Source organism: Pseudophryne corroboree, chromosome 5, assembly GCF_028390025.1.
Source record: "Pseudophryne corroboree isolate aPseCor3 chromosome 5, aPseCor3.hap2, whole genome shotgun sequence".
Taxonomy (NCBI): Eukaryota; Metazoa; Chordata; class Amphibia; order Anura; family Myobatrachidae; genus Pseudophryne; species Pseudophryne corroboree.
Genome location: NC_086448.1, coordinates 442,192,485 through 442,208,067, shown reverse-complemented (window position 1 = coordinate 442,208,067; position 15,583 = coordinate 442,192,485). Strand labels below are relative to the sequence as shown.

The following is a 15,583-nucleotide window of genomic DNA, read 5'->3' as shown; positions in this document are numbered from 1 at the left end:
CCTGAAGTTTCAGGACTTTCTCCCGAGACAAGAACAACCTCTGGTTGCGAGTGTCCAACAGCGCTCCCAGATGCACCATGCTCTGAGCAGGGACCAGGGAGGATTTATTCCAGTTGATGAGCCACCCGTGGGCTTGTAGAAACCGGACCGTCATATCCAGATGACGCAGGAGAAGATCTGGGGAATTTGCCAGGATTAACAAGTCGTCCAGATACGGCAGTATCCTGACCCCTTTGACGGCGGAGTACCACCGTCATAACTTTGGTGAAGACTCGCGGAGCCATTGTTAAACCAAAAGGTAACGCCCGAAACTGGTAATGGAGGTTGCCAATAGCGAACCTCAGGTATTGTTGATGTGACACTGCTATAGGAATATGCAGGTAAGCATCCTGTATGTCCAGGGAGACCTTGTAGTCCCCAGGTTCCAAGGCCAGAACTATATAGAGCAAAGGGTTTCCATACGGAACTTGGAAACCTTCACAAATTTGTTCAGTGCCTTGAGGTGGAGAATGGGCCGGGAGGACCCATTCGGTTTCGGGACTAGAAACAGCGGAGAATAGTACCCCCGGCCCCTCTGAGCAAGAGGCACCTGTACTACAACTCCTGTATCCAGGAGGGTCTGTACCACCGAATGCAAAGTGTTTGCCTTTGTCTGGTCCGACGGGACGTCTGTCTGGCAAAATCGACGAGGGGGTCGGTTTTTGAAGGCTATGACGTAACCTCGAGTGACGACTTCCCGTACCCAGGCATCTGAAGTGGTCTTCAACCATTCCTGGGTATACCCTAGAAGCCGGCCCCCCACCATGGGATCCACCAGGGGGAGGCCCGCCCCGTCATGCGGCAGGCTTATCGGTCTTGGCTGCTGGCTGACGGACAGCCCAGGCTCTTTTGGGCTTCGGCTTACCAGGTTTGGAAGTGCGGGCCTGCTTATGAAACGCCTGACCTTTTGCTTTACCTGAAGGACGAAAGGGGCGAAAGGACGTGCCTTTGGCCTTCGACACAGAAGGAGCTGTATTAGGCAGACAGGCAGTTTTGGCAGTAGCCAAGTCAGCCACTATCTTATTTAAGTCCTACCCAAACAGAATATCACCCTTGAAAGGGAGTAACTCCAGGGTTTTTCTAGAGTCCAGATCCACAGACCAGGATCTCAGCCACAATATCCTGCGAGCCAGGACTGACGTAGTAGAGGCCTTGGCTGCTAAGATACCGGCATCAGAAGCCGCCTCTTTAATATAGCAAGAAGCTGTGACAATATATGAGAAGCATTGTCTAGCATGGTCAGAGGAGATTTCAGCCTCTAACTCCAAGGCCCATGCTTCAATAGCCTCTGCCGCCCATGTAGCTGCAATAGTGGGCCTTCGTGCAGCACCCGTGAGGGTGTAAATCGCTTTTAGACAACCCTCGACACGTTTATGCGTAGGCTCTTTTAGAGACGCAACGGTAGTGACAGGTAGAGCTGAGGAAACCACCATCCTAGCCACATGCGAGTCTACTGGAGGAGGCGTTTCCCAATTCTTAGACAGCTCTGGCGCGAGGGGATAGCGAGCCAGCATCTTCTTTTGAGGCACAAACTTCGTACCCGGGCTTTGCCAGGGTTCCTGACGTATATCCACTAGGTGGTCAGAGTGAGGTAAAACTTGTTTAATCACCTTCTGACGCTTGAACCTATCTGGTTTCTTAGGAGGAACGGATGGCTCGGGATCATCCGTAATCTGCAGAATTAACTTAATAGCCTCCAAAAGATCAGGAACATCCACATGTGAACTACCCTCCCCATCAGCCGTATCCGAGTCAGAACCTGTGGGGTCAGTGTATGTGCTGTCTTCATCAGACGAGGTGTCAGTGACAGCAGTGGATTGTGAGGAGACGAGCACTCGCTAAGAGGACCTCTTGGACTTAGGCGAGCGTTGGTCAGACTTTTTAGTAGTCAGGGACTGGTTCAACTTCTTTATTTGAGCAGATAAATCGTCCGCCCACGGCGGGTTAGCTGCAGGGACCACATACGGTTGTACCGGCATTGGGGGTCCCATAGGTAGTGTTAGTTTATGAACTAGCGTATGCAGAAGTGTGGAAAAAGCGGCCCACGGAGGGTCAGTATGTGCCTCCATTGCCACAGTCCCACTGGGGGACAAGGAGCCCCCAGAACCAGAGCCCACAGCAGCTATATTCTCCCCATATGTGCCTGTGGCTTCAGCAACACCAGCAGTGTGTTCTGCCCCAGAACCGCTACCCTCAGAAGCAAACATGATATAACTTGCAGTATGAGGTAACACAGTACAATTATTAGCAGCACTATATCCCTAAACCCAAACCCCTGCGCAGTGTAGTCAGCACCAGCAGAGATAAAGGAGAGATAGGTTGACTAAATTACAGAGAAAAATACGTAATACAGTATATCTTTGTGAAAATCCTATATTAAATAACTCCTGACGCACCAAGCCCCCTCAGGTTATAGAATATAGGGATAGCAAGTTGAGTGAAAGATACGAGATGGACACCACTCAGCTATCAATGCACACACAAATAGTCACAGTTTGTACAATGCAGAGGTTATTACAGACAATAATACTGCACTGGACTAGCTTACATTGCTATATAACAATAGATATAACACTACACAGTAAGAAACTGGATGTATATCACAGAGTAATTGTACTATAAACCCCTGACTAAATGCACTTTTTCTTAACTAACACTGACTAAAAAGGCAGGTAGAATACTTAAGTGTCTTGTAAAGGCACAGCGCTGACAACCAGGCGGCTTTACATAGGAGGATTTGCCCAAGCAGTCCCAGGAACAGTGAGCTGAGGAGTAATGGCGCCGCAGACACTGACAGGGAGTAGGGAAAGAGATGCAGGTCCAGGGCGGGAACACTTGCTGGAAATGGTGCCCTGGGGCTGAAGGAGGGGCTTCAGGTCTAAGACTTATCCCCCTTGCTGCCAAAACCACCGGGTACTGTGGGCGATATTAAAATCGGTTTTAAGAGAAAACCTGACCTGCGCCCATGCCCTGGTGATCTAGTGGGATCGACTGTATACAGTGTCCACAGCCAGCGCGCAGCCCGCCTCCCACTGACCGCGCTGGATCGCGATAAAGACCGGGTCCCGCGAGCGGGACCCACTTACCACCTCCCGAAGCGCGGCCACGCGATCCTGGAGAGCCCCAGCCGTGTGCGCCTAACGTGAAGTAAACCGGAGCCTCGGCTGTAGGTACCCGGCAACCAGGGCTCGGGAGTGTACAGCACCGCTGGGGAGAGCTGGAGCTGCAGCAGAGAATGTCAGAAGACATTTACCCCTGCTGCTGCCCTTGAAATCTTCACTTTTTACCTCATAAAAAGCTTTTCTTAGGGATGCCTGGAGCAGCCCCTCTGTTAAGGGCCTGCTTACTGCAGCACCAACTGACAAACTGAGCTCCTGTGCTGGGAGGCGGGGTTATAGAGGCGGAGGCACTGTGCATTCTGGGAACAGTCAAAGCTTTGAGCCTGTTGGTGCCTCGGATCAAGATCCTACTCTACACCCCATTGTCCAGACTTGTGGAGCCCAGTGTACCCCGCAGGAGAAATAAGATTTATTGATCCTCGCAGAATGGCAACAGCCTCATCAGTTTCTATATCCCCCCCCCCCCCCAACCAAAAAAATAAAAACTCTACCATGGGGAAAAATCTGTATAATTTTACTTAAGCATATTAAAGAGACCAGCAACCTACATATCACTAAAAGCTAAAAACATTTTTTATAAACCTTATACAAACATCCTTCACTATATCATGTTCTTCCATATCATGTTCCCATAAAAACAAACCTAGAACTATAATATATCACAAAACTCTTACCTCTTTACTCTGGCTCAGAACCCCCCTCCCCAATTCTGTAGTTCCCTTTCTTTCTCCGCTAAGGGTATACAACGGTAATGAAAAGAAAACTCAGTATCCCATACCTGTGTTTTTTTATTTGAGCTTCGGGGAACATTTTGGCCAGACATCATAAAAGCCTGAAGGAAAGGGAGAGAGTTGTAGATTTAATTGAAAAAAAAAAAAAAAGGTCTAGAATATTGATCAAATATCACAATCGTGCTTTCGAAACAATTTTAGCTCTGGCTGGATTCTCACTTTCTTCAAACTGAAATATTCATAGCTTTCATTTTAACATTTTGTTACATTGCATCAAGATTAAAGTTTCAAAACGAATATATTACAAGAGTCCAAAACCAAAAATAGAAATTTGTACTATCCACAACTGGTAGCCCATGGGCTAGGTACTGCACACTAAAGTTTCTCGCAGACTCTTGGTGCTCAAATGAGTACGGCTGAAGATGCACCATCAGAATGAAGCGGGAACTCTCATAGAGGTGCATACATACTGGGTGTTTTTGTCCAGTGTGTATGCAGACCGATGATGCGAACATCATTGGGTGGACAAACGGACAGTGCATACACACTGAGCGATTTTCACCTGGCCCAGGGATGTTCACAGGGATGAACCACCCACAGTAGGAGACAGCAGAAAGTATTCCACTGAGCCGGTAAAACAGGCCGACAGATGGCAGTGACCAGCATTGATGCGGGAGCCTGCAACAGCGCTCATCGCCCAGCCATACAAACTAGGCGATTTTGAGCTCAAAACGCAAAAAAAAATGAGCTACTTTGAGCTCAAAATCGACTAATGTGTATGCACCTTAATGGTGGAACATTACTAACAACAGCTCCCATCTATTGCTCACACTCGGCTCCTTTAGCAGAGTACATCATCATACCGGTTTTGTAAGTTTAAAAGAGCACCCTATCCTTTTACAGAGCATCATGGTAACAGCACTCCTGCATATGTAATAAATGCAAGCACTCAATGTGATGTGGATCACCCTGATCCAGGCTTCTCTGTGTGTGTGCCCAACCACTAACAGCAGAAAAAGCTGAAGGCAGGTGCACACGAGACAATAAAACATCGTCAGCAGCGGGGCCGGCATTGACAAGTGCATACACACTTGCTAATGCAGCGACGAATGTTGTGGGGGAACTCCCACATTGTTGCTGAATTGTTCCGTGTGTACCCACCTTAACTGTGGAATATTGCATAACATGGCCTACTGTATAATTCCCCATAGCAGCCACCCTGCTCAAGGCTAGCTGGGCTCCTGACTGTGGCGGATGACAAGGGCCAGGTGGTCAGCGACAAAATACATAACAGTGCACATCAGATGGGCTGACATCCACCTGAACACCTACTACTACATGAGGCATAATCATTTTGCAGAGAGATCTGGTGGTATTTACTGTATTATTAGCAGCTTGGATACACTAGGGTACAGTATATTTACTAAGGAGGGAGTTTTTTTCAACTGGCGATGTTGGCCATGGCAAACAATCAGATTCTACTTAACATTGATCTAGTTCAGTGGTTCTCAAACTCGGTCCTCAGGACCCCACACAGTGCATGTTTTGCAGGTAACCCAGCAGGTGCACAGGTGTATTAATTACTCACTGACACATTTTAAAAGGTCAACAGGTGGAGCTAATTATTTCACTTGTGATTCTGTGAGGAGACCTGCAAAACATGCACTGTGTGGGGTCCTGAGGACCGAGTTTGAGAACCTGTGATCTAGTTGCTTCTAGAAGATAATAGATAGAATCTGATTGGTTGCCATGGCCAACAACAGCAGTTCAAAAAATAAAAAAAACCTCCCACCTTAGTAAATATACCCCACTGTGTCCATGGATATCATGGGGGAGATTCAAATGTTTGAAAAGTCGGTTGGGTGTGTTTTTTTACTGTCTATTAGATAGGAGGGGGGAAAACAGACTCCCAACGGACTTTTCTAACGTTTGAATCTTGCCCTAAGTACGGTTACACAAGTTCTGATCTGGTTAAGTCTTCCAGAATGCATTGCTGTTTCATAATTTTTCATTCCAGGTTCAACCAGTGCTGAAATTATTCACGAAGACCGAAAAAGAATTCTTGACAGGGACAAAAATAAGAATTTACTCACCGGTAGTTCTATTTCTCGTAGTCCGTAGTGGATGCTGGGGACTCCGTCAGGACCATGGGGAATAGCGGCTCCGCAGGAGACAGGGCACAAAATTTAAAAGTTTGACCACTAGGTGGTGTGTACTGGCTCCTCCCCCTATGACCCTCCTCCAAGCCTCAGTTAGGATACTGTGCCCGGACGAGCTTACACAATAAGGAAGGATTTTGAATCCCGGGTAAGACTCATACCAGCCACACCAATCACACCGTACAACTTGTGATCTGAACCCAGTTAACAGTATGATAACGTAGGAGCCTCTGAAAAGATGGCTCACAACAATAAACAACCCGATTTTTTTGTAACAATAACTATGTACAAGTATTGCAGACAATCCGCACTTGGGATGGGCGCCCAGCATCCACTACGGACTACGAGAAATAGAATTACCGGTGAGTAAATTCTTATTTTCTCTGACGTCCTAGTGGATGCTGGGGACTCCGTCAGGACCATGGGGATTATACCAAAGCTCCCAAACGGGCGGGAGAGTGCGGATGACTCTGCAGCACCGAATGAGAGAACTCCAGGTCCTCCTTAGCCAGGGTATAAAATTTGTAGAATTTTACAAACGTGTTCTCCCCTGACCACGTAGCTGCTCGGCAGAGTTGTAATGCCGAGACCCCTCGGGCAGCCGCCCAAGATGAGCCCACCTTCCTTGTGGAGTGGGCATTGACAGATTTAGGCTGTGGCAGGCCTGCCACAGAATGTGCCAGTTGAATTGTGCTACAAATCCAACGAGCAATCGTCTGCTTAGAAGCAGGAGCACCCAGCTTGTTGGGTGCATACAGTATAAACAGCGAGTCAGATTTTCTGACTCCAGCCGTCCTTGAAATATATATTTTCAATGCTCTGACAACGTCCAGCAACTTGGAATCCTCCAAATCGCTAGTAGCCGCAGGCACCACAATAGGCTGGTTCAGGTGAAACGCTGATACCACCTTAGGCAGAAAATGAGGACGCGTCCTCAATTCTGCCCTGTCCGAATGGAAAATCAGATATGGGCTTTTATACGATAAAGCCGCCAATTCCGACACTCTCCTGGCTGAAGCCAGGGCCAGTAGCATGGTTACTTTCCATGTAAGATATTTCAAATCTACCGATTTGAGTGGCTCAAACCAATGGGATTTGAGAAAATCCAAAACTACATTGAGATCCCACGGTGCCACTGGGGGCACAACCGGGGGCTGTATATGTAGTACTCCTTTTACAAAAGTCTGGAATTCAGGAACTGAAGCCAATTCTTTCTGGAAGAAAATCGACAGGGCCGAAATTTGAACCTTAATGGACCCTAATTTGAGGCCCATAGATAATCCTGTTTGCAGGAAATGTAGGAATCGACCCAGTTGAAATTCCTCTGTCGGGGCCTTCCTGGCCTCACACCATGCAACATATTTTCTCCAAATGCGGTGATAATGTTGTGCAGTCACCTCCTTCCTGGCTTTGACCAGGGTAGGGATGACCTCTTCCGGAATGCCTTTTTCCCTTAGGATCCGGCGTTCAACCGCCATGCCGTCAAACGCAGCCGCGGTAAGTCTTGGAATAGACACGGTCCCTGCTGAAGCAGATCCCTTCTTAGAGGTAGAGGCCACGGATCTTCCGTGAGCATCTCCTGAAGTTCCGGGTACCAAGTCCTTCTTGGCCAGTCCGGAGCCACTAGTATCGTTCTTACTCCCCTTTGCCGTATAATTCTCAGTACCTTGGGTATGAGAGGCAGAGGAGGGAAGACATACACTGACTGGTACACCCATGGTGTTACCAGAGCGTCCACAGCTATTGCCTGAGGGTCTCTTGACCTGGCGCAATACCTGTCCAGTTTTTTGTTGAGGCGGGACGCCATCATGTCCACCATTGGTCTTTCCCAATGGACTACAATCATGTGGAAGACTTCTGGATGAAGTCCCCACTCTCCCGGGTGAAGATCGTGTCTGCTGAGGAAGTCTGCTTCCCAGTTGTCCACTCCCGGGATGAACACTGCTGACAGTGCTATCACATGATTTTCCGCCCAGCGAAGAATCCTTGCAGCTTCTGCCATTGCCCTCCTGCTTCTTGTGCCGCCCTGTCTGTTTACGTGGGCGACTGCCGTGATGTTGTCCGACTGGATCAACACCGGCTGACCCTGAAGCAGAGGTTTTGCCAGGCTTAGAGCATTGTAGATTGCTCTTAGTTCCAGTATATTTATGTGAAGAGACGTTTCCAGGCTTGACCACACGCCCTGGAAGTTTCTTCCTTGTGTGACCGCTCCCCAGCCTCTCAGGCTGGCATCCGTGGTCACTAGGACCCAGTTCTGTATGCCGAATCTGCGGCCCTCTAACAGATGAGCACTCTGCAACCACCATAGCAGAGAGACCCTTGTCCTTGTCGACAATTTTATCCGCTGATGCATCTGCAGATGCGATCCGGACCATTTGTCTAGCAGATCCCACTGAAAAATTCGTGCATGGAATCTGCCGAATGGAATCGCTTCGTAAGAAGCCACCATTTTTCCCAGGACTCTTGTGCATTGATGCACAGACACTGTCCCTGGTTTTAGGAGGTTCCTGACGAGTTCGGATAACTCCCCGGCTTTCTCCTCCGGAAGAAATACCTTTTTCTGAACAGTGTCCAGAATCATTCCTAGGAACAGCAGACGTGTCGTCGGGATCAGTTGGGATTTTGGAAAATTCAGAATCCACCCGTGCTGTTGGAGCACTACTTGAGTTAGTGCTACTCCGACCTCCAGCTGTTCTCTGGATCTTGCCCTTATCAGGAGATCGTCCAAGTAAGGGATAATTAATACGCCTTCTCTTCGAAGAAGGATCATCATTTCGGCCATTACCTTGGTAAAGACCCTGGGTGCCGTGGACAATCCAAACGGCAGCGTCTGAAACTGATAATGACAGTTTTGTACCACGAACCTGAGGTACCCTTGGTGTGAAGGGCAAATTGGGACATGAAGGTAAGCATCCTTGATGTCCAAGGACACCATAAAATCCCCTTCTTCCAGATTCGCTATCACTGCTCTGAGTGACTCCATCTTGAACTTGAATTTTTGTATGTACAGGTTCAGAGATTTCAGATTTAGAATAGGTCTTACCGAGCCGTCCGGCTTCGGTACCACAAATAGCGTGGAGTAATACCCCTTTCCCTGTTGTAGAAGGGGTACCTTGATTATCACCTGCTGAGAATACAGCTTGTGAATGGCTTCCAATACCGTCGCCCTGTCTGAGGGAGACGTTGGCAAAGCAGATTTTAGGAACCGGCGAGGGGGAGACTTCTCGAATTCCAACCTGTAACCCTGAGATACTACCTGCAGGATCCAGGGGTCCACCTGCGAGTGAGCCCACTGTGCGCTGAAATTCTTGAGGCGACCCCCCACCGCCCCTGAGTCCGCTTGTAAGGTCCCAGCGTGATGCTGAGGCCTTTGCAGGAGCCGGAGAGGACTTCTGCTCCTGGGAACGGGCTGCTTGCTGCAGTCTCTTACCCTTTCCTTTGCCTCGGGGCAAATATGAATGTCCTTTTGCTCGCTTGTTCTTATAGGAACGAAAGGACTGCGGCTGAAAAGACTGCGTCTTTTTCTGCTGGGAGGGGACTTGAGGTAAAAAGGTGGACTTCCCGGCTGTTGCCGTGGCTACCAAATCCGATAGACCGACCCCAAATAATTCCTCCCCTTTATACGGCAATACTTCCATATGCCGTTTGGAATCCGCATCGCCTGACCACTGTCGTGTCCATAGACTTCTTCTGGCAGATATGGACATCGCACTTACTCTTGATGCCAGAGTGCAGATATCCCTCTGTGCATCTCGCATATAAAGGAATGCATCCTTTAATTGCTCTATAGTCAATAAAATACTGTCCCTATCCAGGGTATCAATATTTTCAGTCAGGGAATCCGACCAAGCCACCCCAGCACTGCACATCCAGGCTGAGGCGATTGCTGGTCGCAGTATAACACCAGTATGTGTGTATATACTTTTTAGAGTATTTTCCAGCCTCCTATCAGCTGGATCCTTGAGGGCGGCCGTATCAGGAGACGGTAACGCCACTTGTTTGGATAAACGTGTGAGCGCCTTGTCCACCCTAGGGGGTGTTTCCCAGCGCGCCCTAACCTCTGGCGGGAAAGGGTATAACGCCAATAACTTCTTTGAAATTAGCAGTTTTTTATCAGGGGTAACCCACGCTTCATCACACACGTCATTCAATTCCTCTGATTCAGGAAAAACTACAGGTAGTTTTTTCAGACCCCACATAATACCCCTTTTTGTGGTACTTGCAGTATCAGAGATATGCAAAGCCTCCTTCATTGCCGTGATCATATAACGTGTGGCCCTACTGGAAAATACGTTCGTTTCTTCACCGTCGACACTAGATTCGGTGTCCGTGTCTGGGTCTGTGTCGACCGACTGAGGCAAAGGGCGTTTGGTTTGCCGGTCGTCTCATGTCGTCAACCGACTTTTGCAGCGTGCTGACATTATCACGTAATTCCATAAACAAAGCCATCCATTCCGGCGTCGACTCCCTAGGGGGTGACATCACCATTACCGGCAATTGCTCCGCCTCCACACCAACATCGTCCTCATACATGTCGACACACACGTACCGACACACAGCAGACACACAGGGAATGCTCTGATAGAAGACAGGACCCCACTAGCCCTTTGGGGAGACAGAGGGAGAGTTTGCCAGCACACACCAAAGCGCTATAATTATATAGGAACAACCTTATATAAGTGTTGTTTCCTTATAGCTGCTTAAATATATATAATATCGCCAAAAAATGCCCCCCCTCTCTGTTTTTTACCCTGTTTCTGTAGTGCAGTGCAGGGGAGAGCCTGGGAGCCTTCCTAGCAGCGGAGCTGTGTAGGAAAATGGCGCTGTGTGCTGAGGAGATAGGCCCCGCCCCCTATTCCGGCGGGCTCTTCTCCCGGTTTTTCTGAGACCCGGCAGGGGTGAAATACATCCATATAGCCTCATGGACTATATGTGATGTATTCTTTTTAGCCAGAAAGGTATTAACATTGCTGCCCAGGGCACCCCCCCCAGCGCCCTGCACCCTCAGTGACCGCCGGTGTGAAGTGTGCCTGAGCGCAATGGCGCACAGCTGCAGTGCTGTGCGCTACCTCATGAAGACTGAAAAGCCTTCAGCCGCCGGTTTCTGGACCTCTTCTTACTTCGGCATCTGCAAGGGGGTCGGCGGCGCGGCTCCGGTGACCCATCTAGGCTGTACCTGTGATCGTCCCTCTGGAGCTAGTGTCCAGTAGCCTAAGAAGCAAATCCATCCTGCACGCAGGTGAGTTCACTTCTTCTCCCCTAGGTCCCTCGTTGCAGTGAGCCTGTTGCCAGCAGGACTCACTGAAAATAATAAAACTATCAAAACTTTTACTCTAAGCAGCTCTTTATGAGAGCCACCTAGATTGCACCCTGCTCGGACGGGCACAAAAACCTAACTGAGGCTTGGAGGAGGGTCATAGGGGGAGGAGCCAGTACACACCACCTAGTGGTCAAACTTTTAAATTTTGTGCCCTGTCTCCTGCGGAGCCGCTATTCCCCATGGTCCTGACGGAGTCCCCAGCATCCACTAGGACGTCAGAGAAATATAACTGTAAAGGGTGGTAACACAGAATTTTTTGCTTAATTTCTACGCAATCTGACTAGATTGCTTAGAAATTAAGCACACATCACTCCGTGTGTATAGCAATGCGCGGCCCCGAACATCACTATAGACGGCTCTAAATTGGCCTGCATGCAAGCACAATCTGGCTAGATCGCCAGACTCTCATTGAGTCTTGCGGTCTAGTTAGGATCGGGCTAGCATAGATCGTAGCGTGTGTACAGACACCTGCTGCTATGTGTGCTTTAGCCCACATCGCGCTGAGTCTGGTCGCTACGTGTGTATCCCCCTTTACTCAATCTGGTAAAGTTTGTTGATTTTCAGACAGACGTATTATCCTCTTCTACATGGGAAGGATTACAAACCGTAATTTTCTTGTTTGGGATAGAATTACAAACCATACAGTTCGCAAAGTTTAATTGTTGAAGTTCCAGTCCAAGGCCAAACCAGTCTTCTCAGTTAAGTTTGCAGACTGTCATTAAAGACTTGTCAGCTTGTTCATTAGTGGCCGAGTAGACAACCTAACCCGGGTCTTTCCAAGTGCTGGCATACAAAGGCAACCAGTGAGACATATTAATCTCCCTAGCAATGGGGGAAGTCAGCAGGATGTTGTTGTAAAGCGAAGTGTTTCAGGAATGTCGGTAGTGTTCATTAAAGCTATAGACAACAGGGAGGAAGATTTGCATAGCAGCATACCCTGTATCTTGATTAATGATTTCTACAGCCTAGTGTTTGTACAACTGATTGTGGACAGTGGGGTAGACAAGTGTTGTACATGATGGCATCTTGATTGCACAAAACCACTCCACCTTTTGTCTCATAGACAAGGGATACACAAGAGTAGTTAGTAGACGCTACAGATGTGTGCTCTTACAAAGTTGCCGAGATGTGGGCGCATAGATCGCGGAATCACTATGCAGAACCAGGCGACCCATGGTCTTGCATGCAATGCGTATGGATCGTGGGTGCAAGCGTACGCATCATGGCAACAGTAGAAAAGGACATATCTGTATGTTAGTCTAATGGGGCTTCAGCAGTTTTATTTGTTCAGTATGCAAAGCTACCACACATTTTCAGTAGGGTGTAAAGAGAAATGTTTTAGCTTACTGCTTGTTGCAGATAAAGGTTTTGAAAATTCCTGTAGCGAACACTTGCCAATCCTATATAATAAAAGGCTAACGCTGCTACTCACCTCTATGGGGGGGGATTCAAGTGTTTTGCGCACCAGCAGCCACTAGATTTTGCTCGATGGAGCAATTCAAGTGTTGCTCCGTTCAGGTACACACAGCCACTGGCGCTTACATTACCGTTATGTTATTCCGTCATTCTGATTGGCTGGTAGGATCCATTAGGAATCAGTTTTCTATCAGGGATTACAGTTACAGATTTTAAAGGGTGTGGTTGTGATAGCATTGATTTGTAAGGGGAAATTCTTGTTCCAAGTCTGGATACTGTGATGTCAGCTTTGCACTGTAACCCATTTTAAAAAGAGTAATCTCTGAATTTTATTGATGTCATCCTAAAAATATCCAAGACTAATGTCCACGAGTCTTGAGAGATCAGTTGATTTATAACATTTCAGTCTTTAAGATGTCCACAAAGGTGTTGGCCTGTATCAAAAGTGGATTGCGTCTGTAGTTCAACAGGCTTAAATTGTGTCTGGGATCTCTACTGCATATAGTGTAAGGCTGGGTACACACTTGTGCACGATTTCACCCCACATACGGTATCTTTCATACACACTGAACAATATAGTTTGCTATATCATCAGTGACGGCACCCGGCCACATACAGTCTTGTAGAATATATTTAGATTTCAAGGTAAAAACTAAGGCTGGGTACACACTTGGCCATATGCACCAGATATATCATCTGATCTGGCGGATTGGGCGACATTGTTCACATTGTCCAGAGTGTATTCACTATGTCTTCAATGATGCACGCTTCCGCAAGTCGATATCGATGTACAATATCTTTGTTTTTTACCTTGAAATCTAAAGATATTCTATTGGCCGGATGTAACCTAGTGCAGTCATTGACGATATAGCAAACGATATCGTTCAGTGTGTATGAACGATATCGTTTATAGGGGGAAATCTTGCACGAGGTCACATCAGATGTGCATCGGCAGGTGTGTACTCAATCTAATTATATTGTACATCTTTAACGACACGCGGGATCATGCATAGTTAACGATATAAGTGAATACACACTGGACGATATATCGGGTGCATATCGCCAAGTGTGTACCCAGACTAAAGGTACAGTCTATAAAATCAGTTCCTGCTACATGTGCGGCAAGACATGGAGGCTTAAATCTATGCAAGAAGGAAATGTAGAATTTTAAAATAAACACACAGCTCCTGCCGTACACTGAGTAATAGACATCTAGCACAAGCGCTATATGCATACCCCACACGGCAACAGGAACTAAGCACTACTGACGTCACCTAATAGCATAACACATTTTTGGATTTCAATATTCAAAAGGAAATATGTAAAAGTGAGATGGGCCCTTTAAACTTGTGCATTATGAAAAACAATTGTTCTAGCAAACAAGATTAAACACTACCTGCTCCTAATCCTGATAGTAGGCAGAGATGCTGGGAATGGCAGTATCTGCACGCACGTGGTACCTGTAACAAGGGGACACAGCACAGCAGTTTAATTACGTGTACGAGGAAACATGTAACATGTGCAGAGAACGCGACGGGGAGCTCAGGGAGTGTAGGAGCTGATGTGCGGGTTACTAGTGTACGTGCCCAGGGGTGAAAGGCGGGGACGGCGTATATCGGATCTCAACCCAGCGGCTCGAAAATCAGGGGGTCTCACAGCAGCGACACATCACATCCACACATCCATCCATCCACACATCCACACATACATACATACATACATACATACATACATACGTGCATACCTAGGCGGCACAGACACGTCTCTCTATACTAATCAGTGGCGCTTCTCGCTCCCAGTGTCGCACTACGAGATCCTCGTCCAATCGACCCGGATGCAATTTACGAAAGTGCTTCCTGCAGTCAGTCGTTCCCCGCGCCTCTACTACATACGTAACGCGCACACGGTTGGTTCTATATCGGAGTGGGAGAAGGGACCTTGTGACGTACCTAGGGGAGGAGACACGTCACCAGGGGGAGTAGCTACGGCCGAACATGGTACCCGAAAAGTACCCTCGCGGGCTCGATCCGCTCGCCACGCTTCGGGTTGGTGGCGGGGATAGTAGAGCGACTGTCCCGCTGGCCTAGCTCCTCACCTTGTGTCGTGGCTCCTCCCCCTGACGGAAAAGGTCCCTTAGGCCACTTGGATCTAGCCTCAACCAGCAAAACAAACACACATGGCTCCGCCCAATGAGGACATACATTAAGCATACTGGTGTCCCTCTAGTGTCCATTTAGTATAGTTGACTAAACCGCCAATCGCAGCACTGTTTTCTAACTGGACTACTAGAATGAACCAATAGGCTCGGCGCTGGCATTGAGGCTTAAGGGGGCGGTTTAGTCAACTATATTAAATGGACACTAGAGGGACACCAACAAAGAAAAAGTATACTCTGCGCCAAAAAACACTATGTGATATCAGTGTGCAGTCTGTCATGTATAATAATTGACTCAGTACAACAATTATAAATAACCACTTTTATATTTGGTTTGTTTAAAAATTAGCAGCATAAGACACATACATATAAACAATATGAACAATATATTCTAAAAATAACTTGTTGGCTCTGTTTGGTAGAAATCAAATTATTCAGCACGCGTCCCAGTGTCAGAAAACTAGATAATAATCATAAAAAAAGTCCCGCAAATATGATAATGCAGTCTCACTATAGATAATAGAAAATTAATTTTGTTGGATAGTTACCAGTGTGCTGGTTCCTGGATTCTTTAAATACAGGGTCCGTTTTTTAGTGAAATGCACAAGTGGATGATTAATAGAATAGAGTTACCATTCCATTCG

The 15,583-nt window shown here is 47.5% G+C and overlaps 1 protein-coding gene across 8 annotated transcripts in view; it reads right to left on the bottom strand.

Moving 5' to 3' along the window:
* LOC134927840 (uncharacterized) overlaps positions 1–14,867 on the bottom strand; it is a 298,227-nt gene extending 283,360 nt beyond the window's left edge. For 3 of the 8 annotated variants that reach the window (XM_063922887.1, XM_063922893.1, XM_063922895.1), the window contains exons 1-3: positions 14,529–14,691; positions 14,181–14,244; positions 3,937–3,990 (exon numbers count right to left, since the gene is read on the bottom strand). In XM_063922887.1, the coding sequence (XP_063778957.1) occupies positions 3,937–3,984 (48 nt within the window). In that variant the 5' untranslated portion in view covers positions 3,985–3,990; positions 14,181–14,244; positions 14,529–14,691. Of the gene's footprint in view, positions 1–3,936; positions 3,991–14,180; positions 14,245–14,528; positions 14,693–14,733 lie in introns of those variants that run through there. The other 5 variants (XM_063922889.1, XM_063922892.1, XM_063922888.1 and 2 more) reach the window with 4 other exon arrangements.
* Positions 14,868–15,583: the final 716 nt, after the last annotated feature.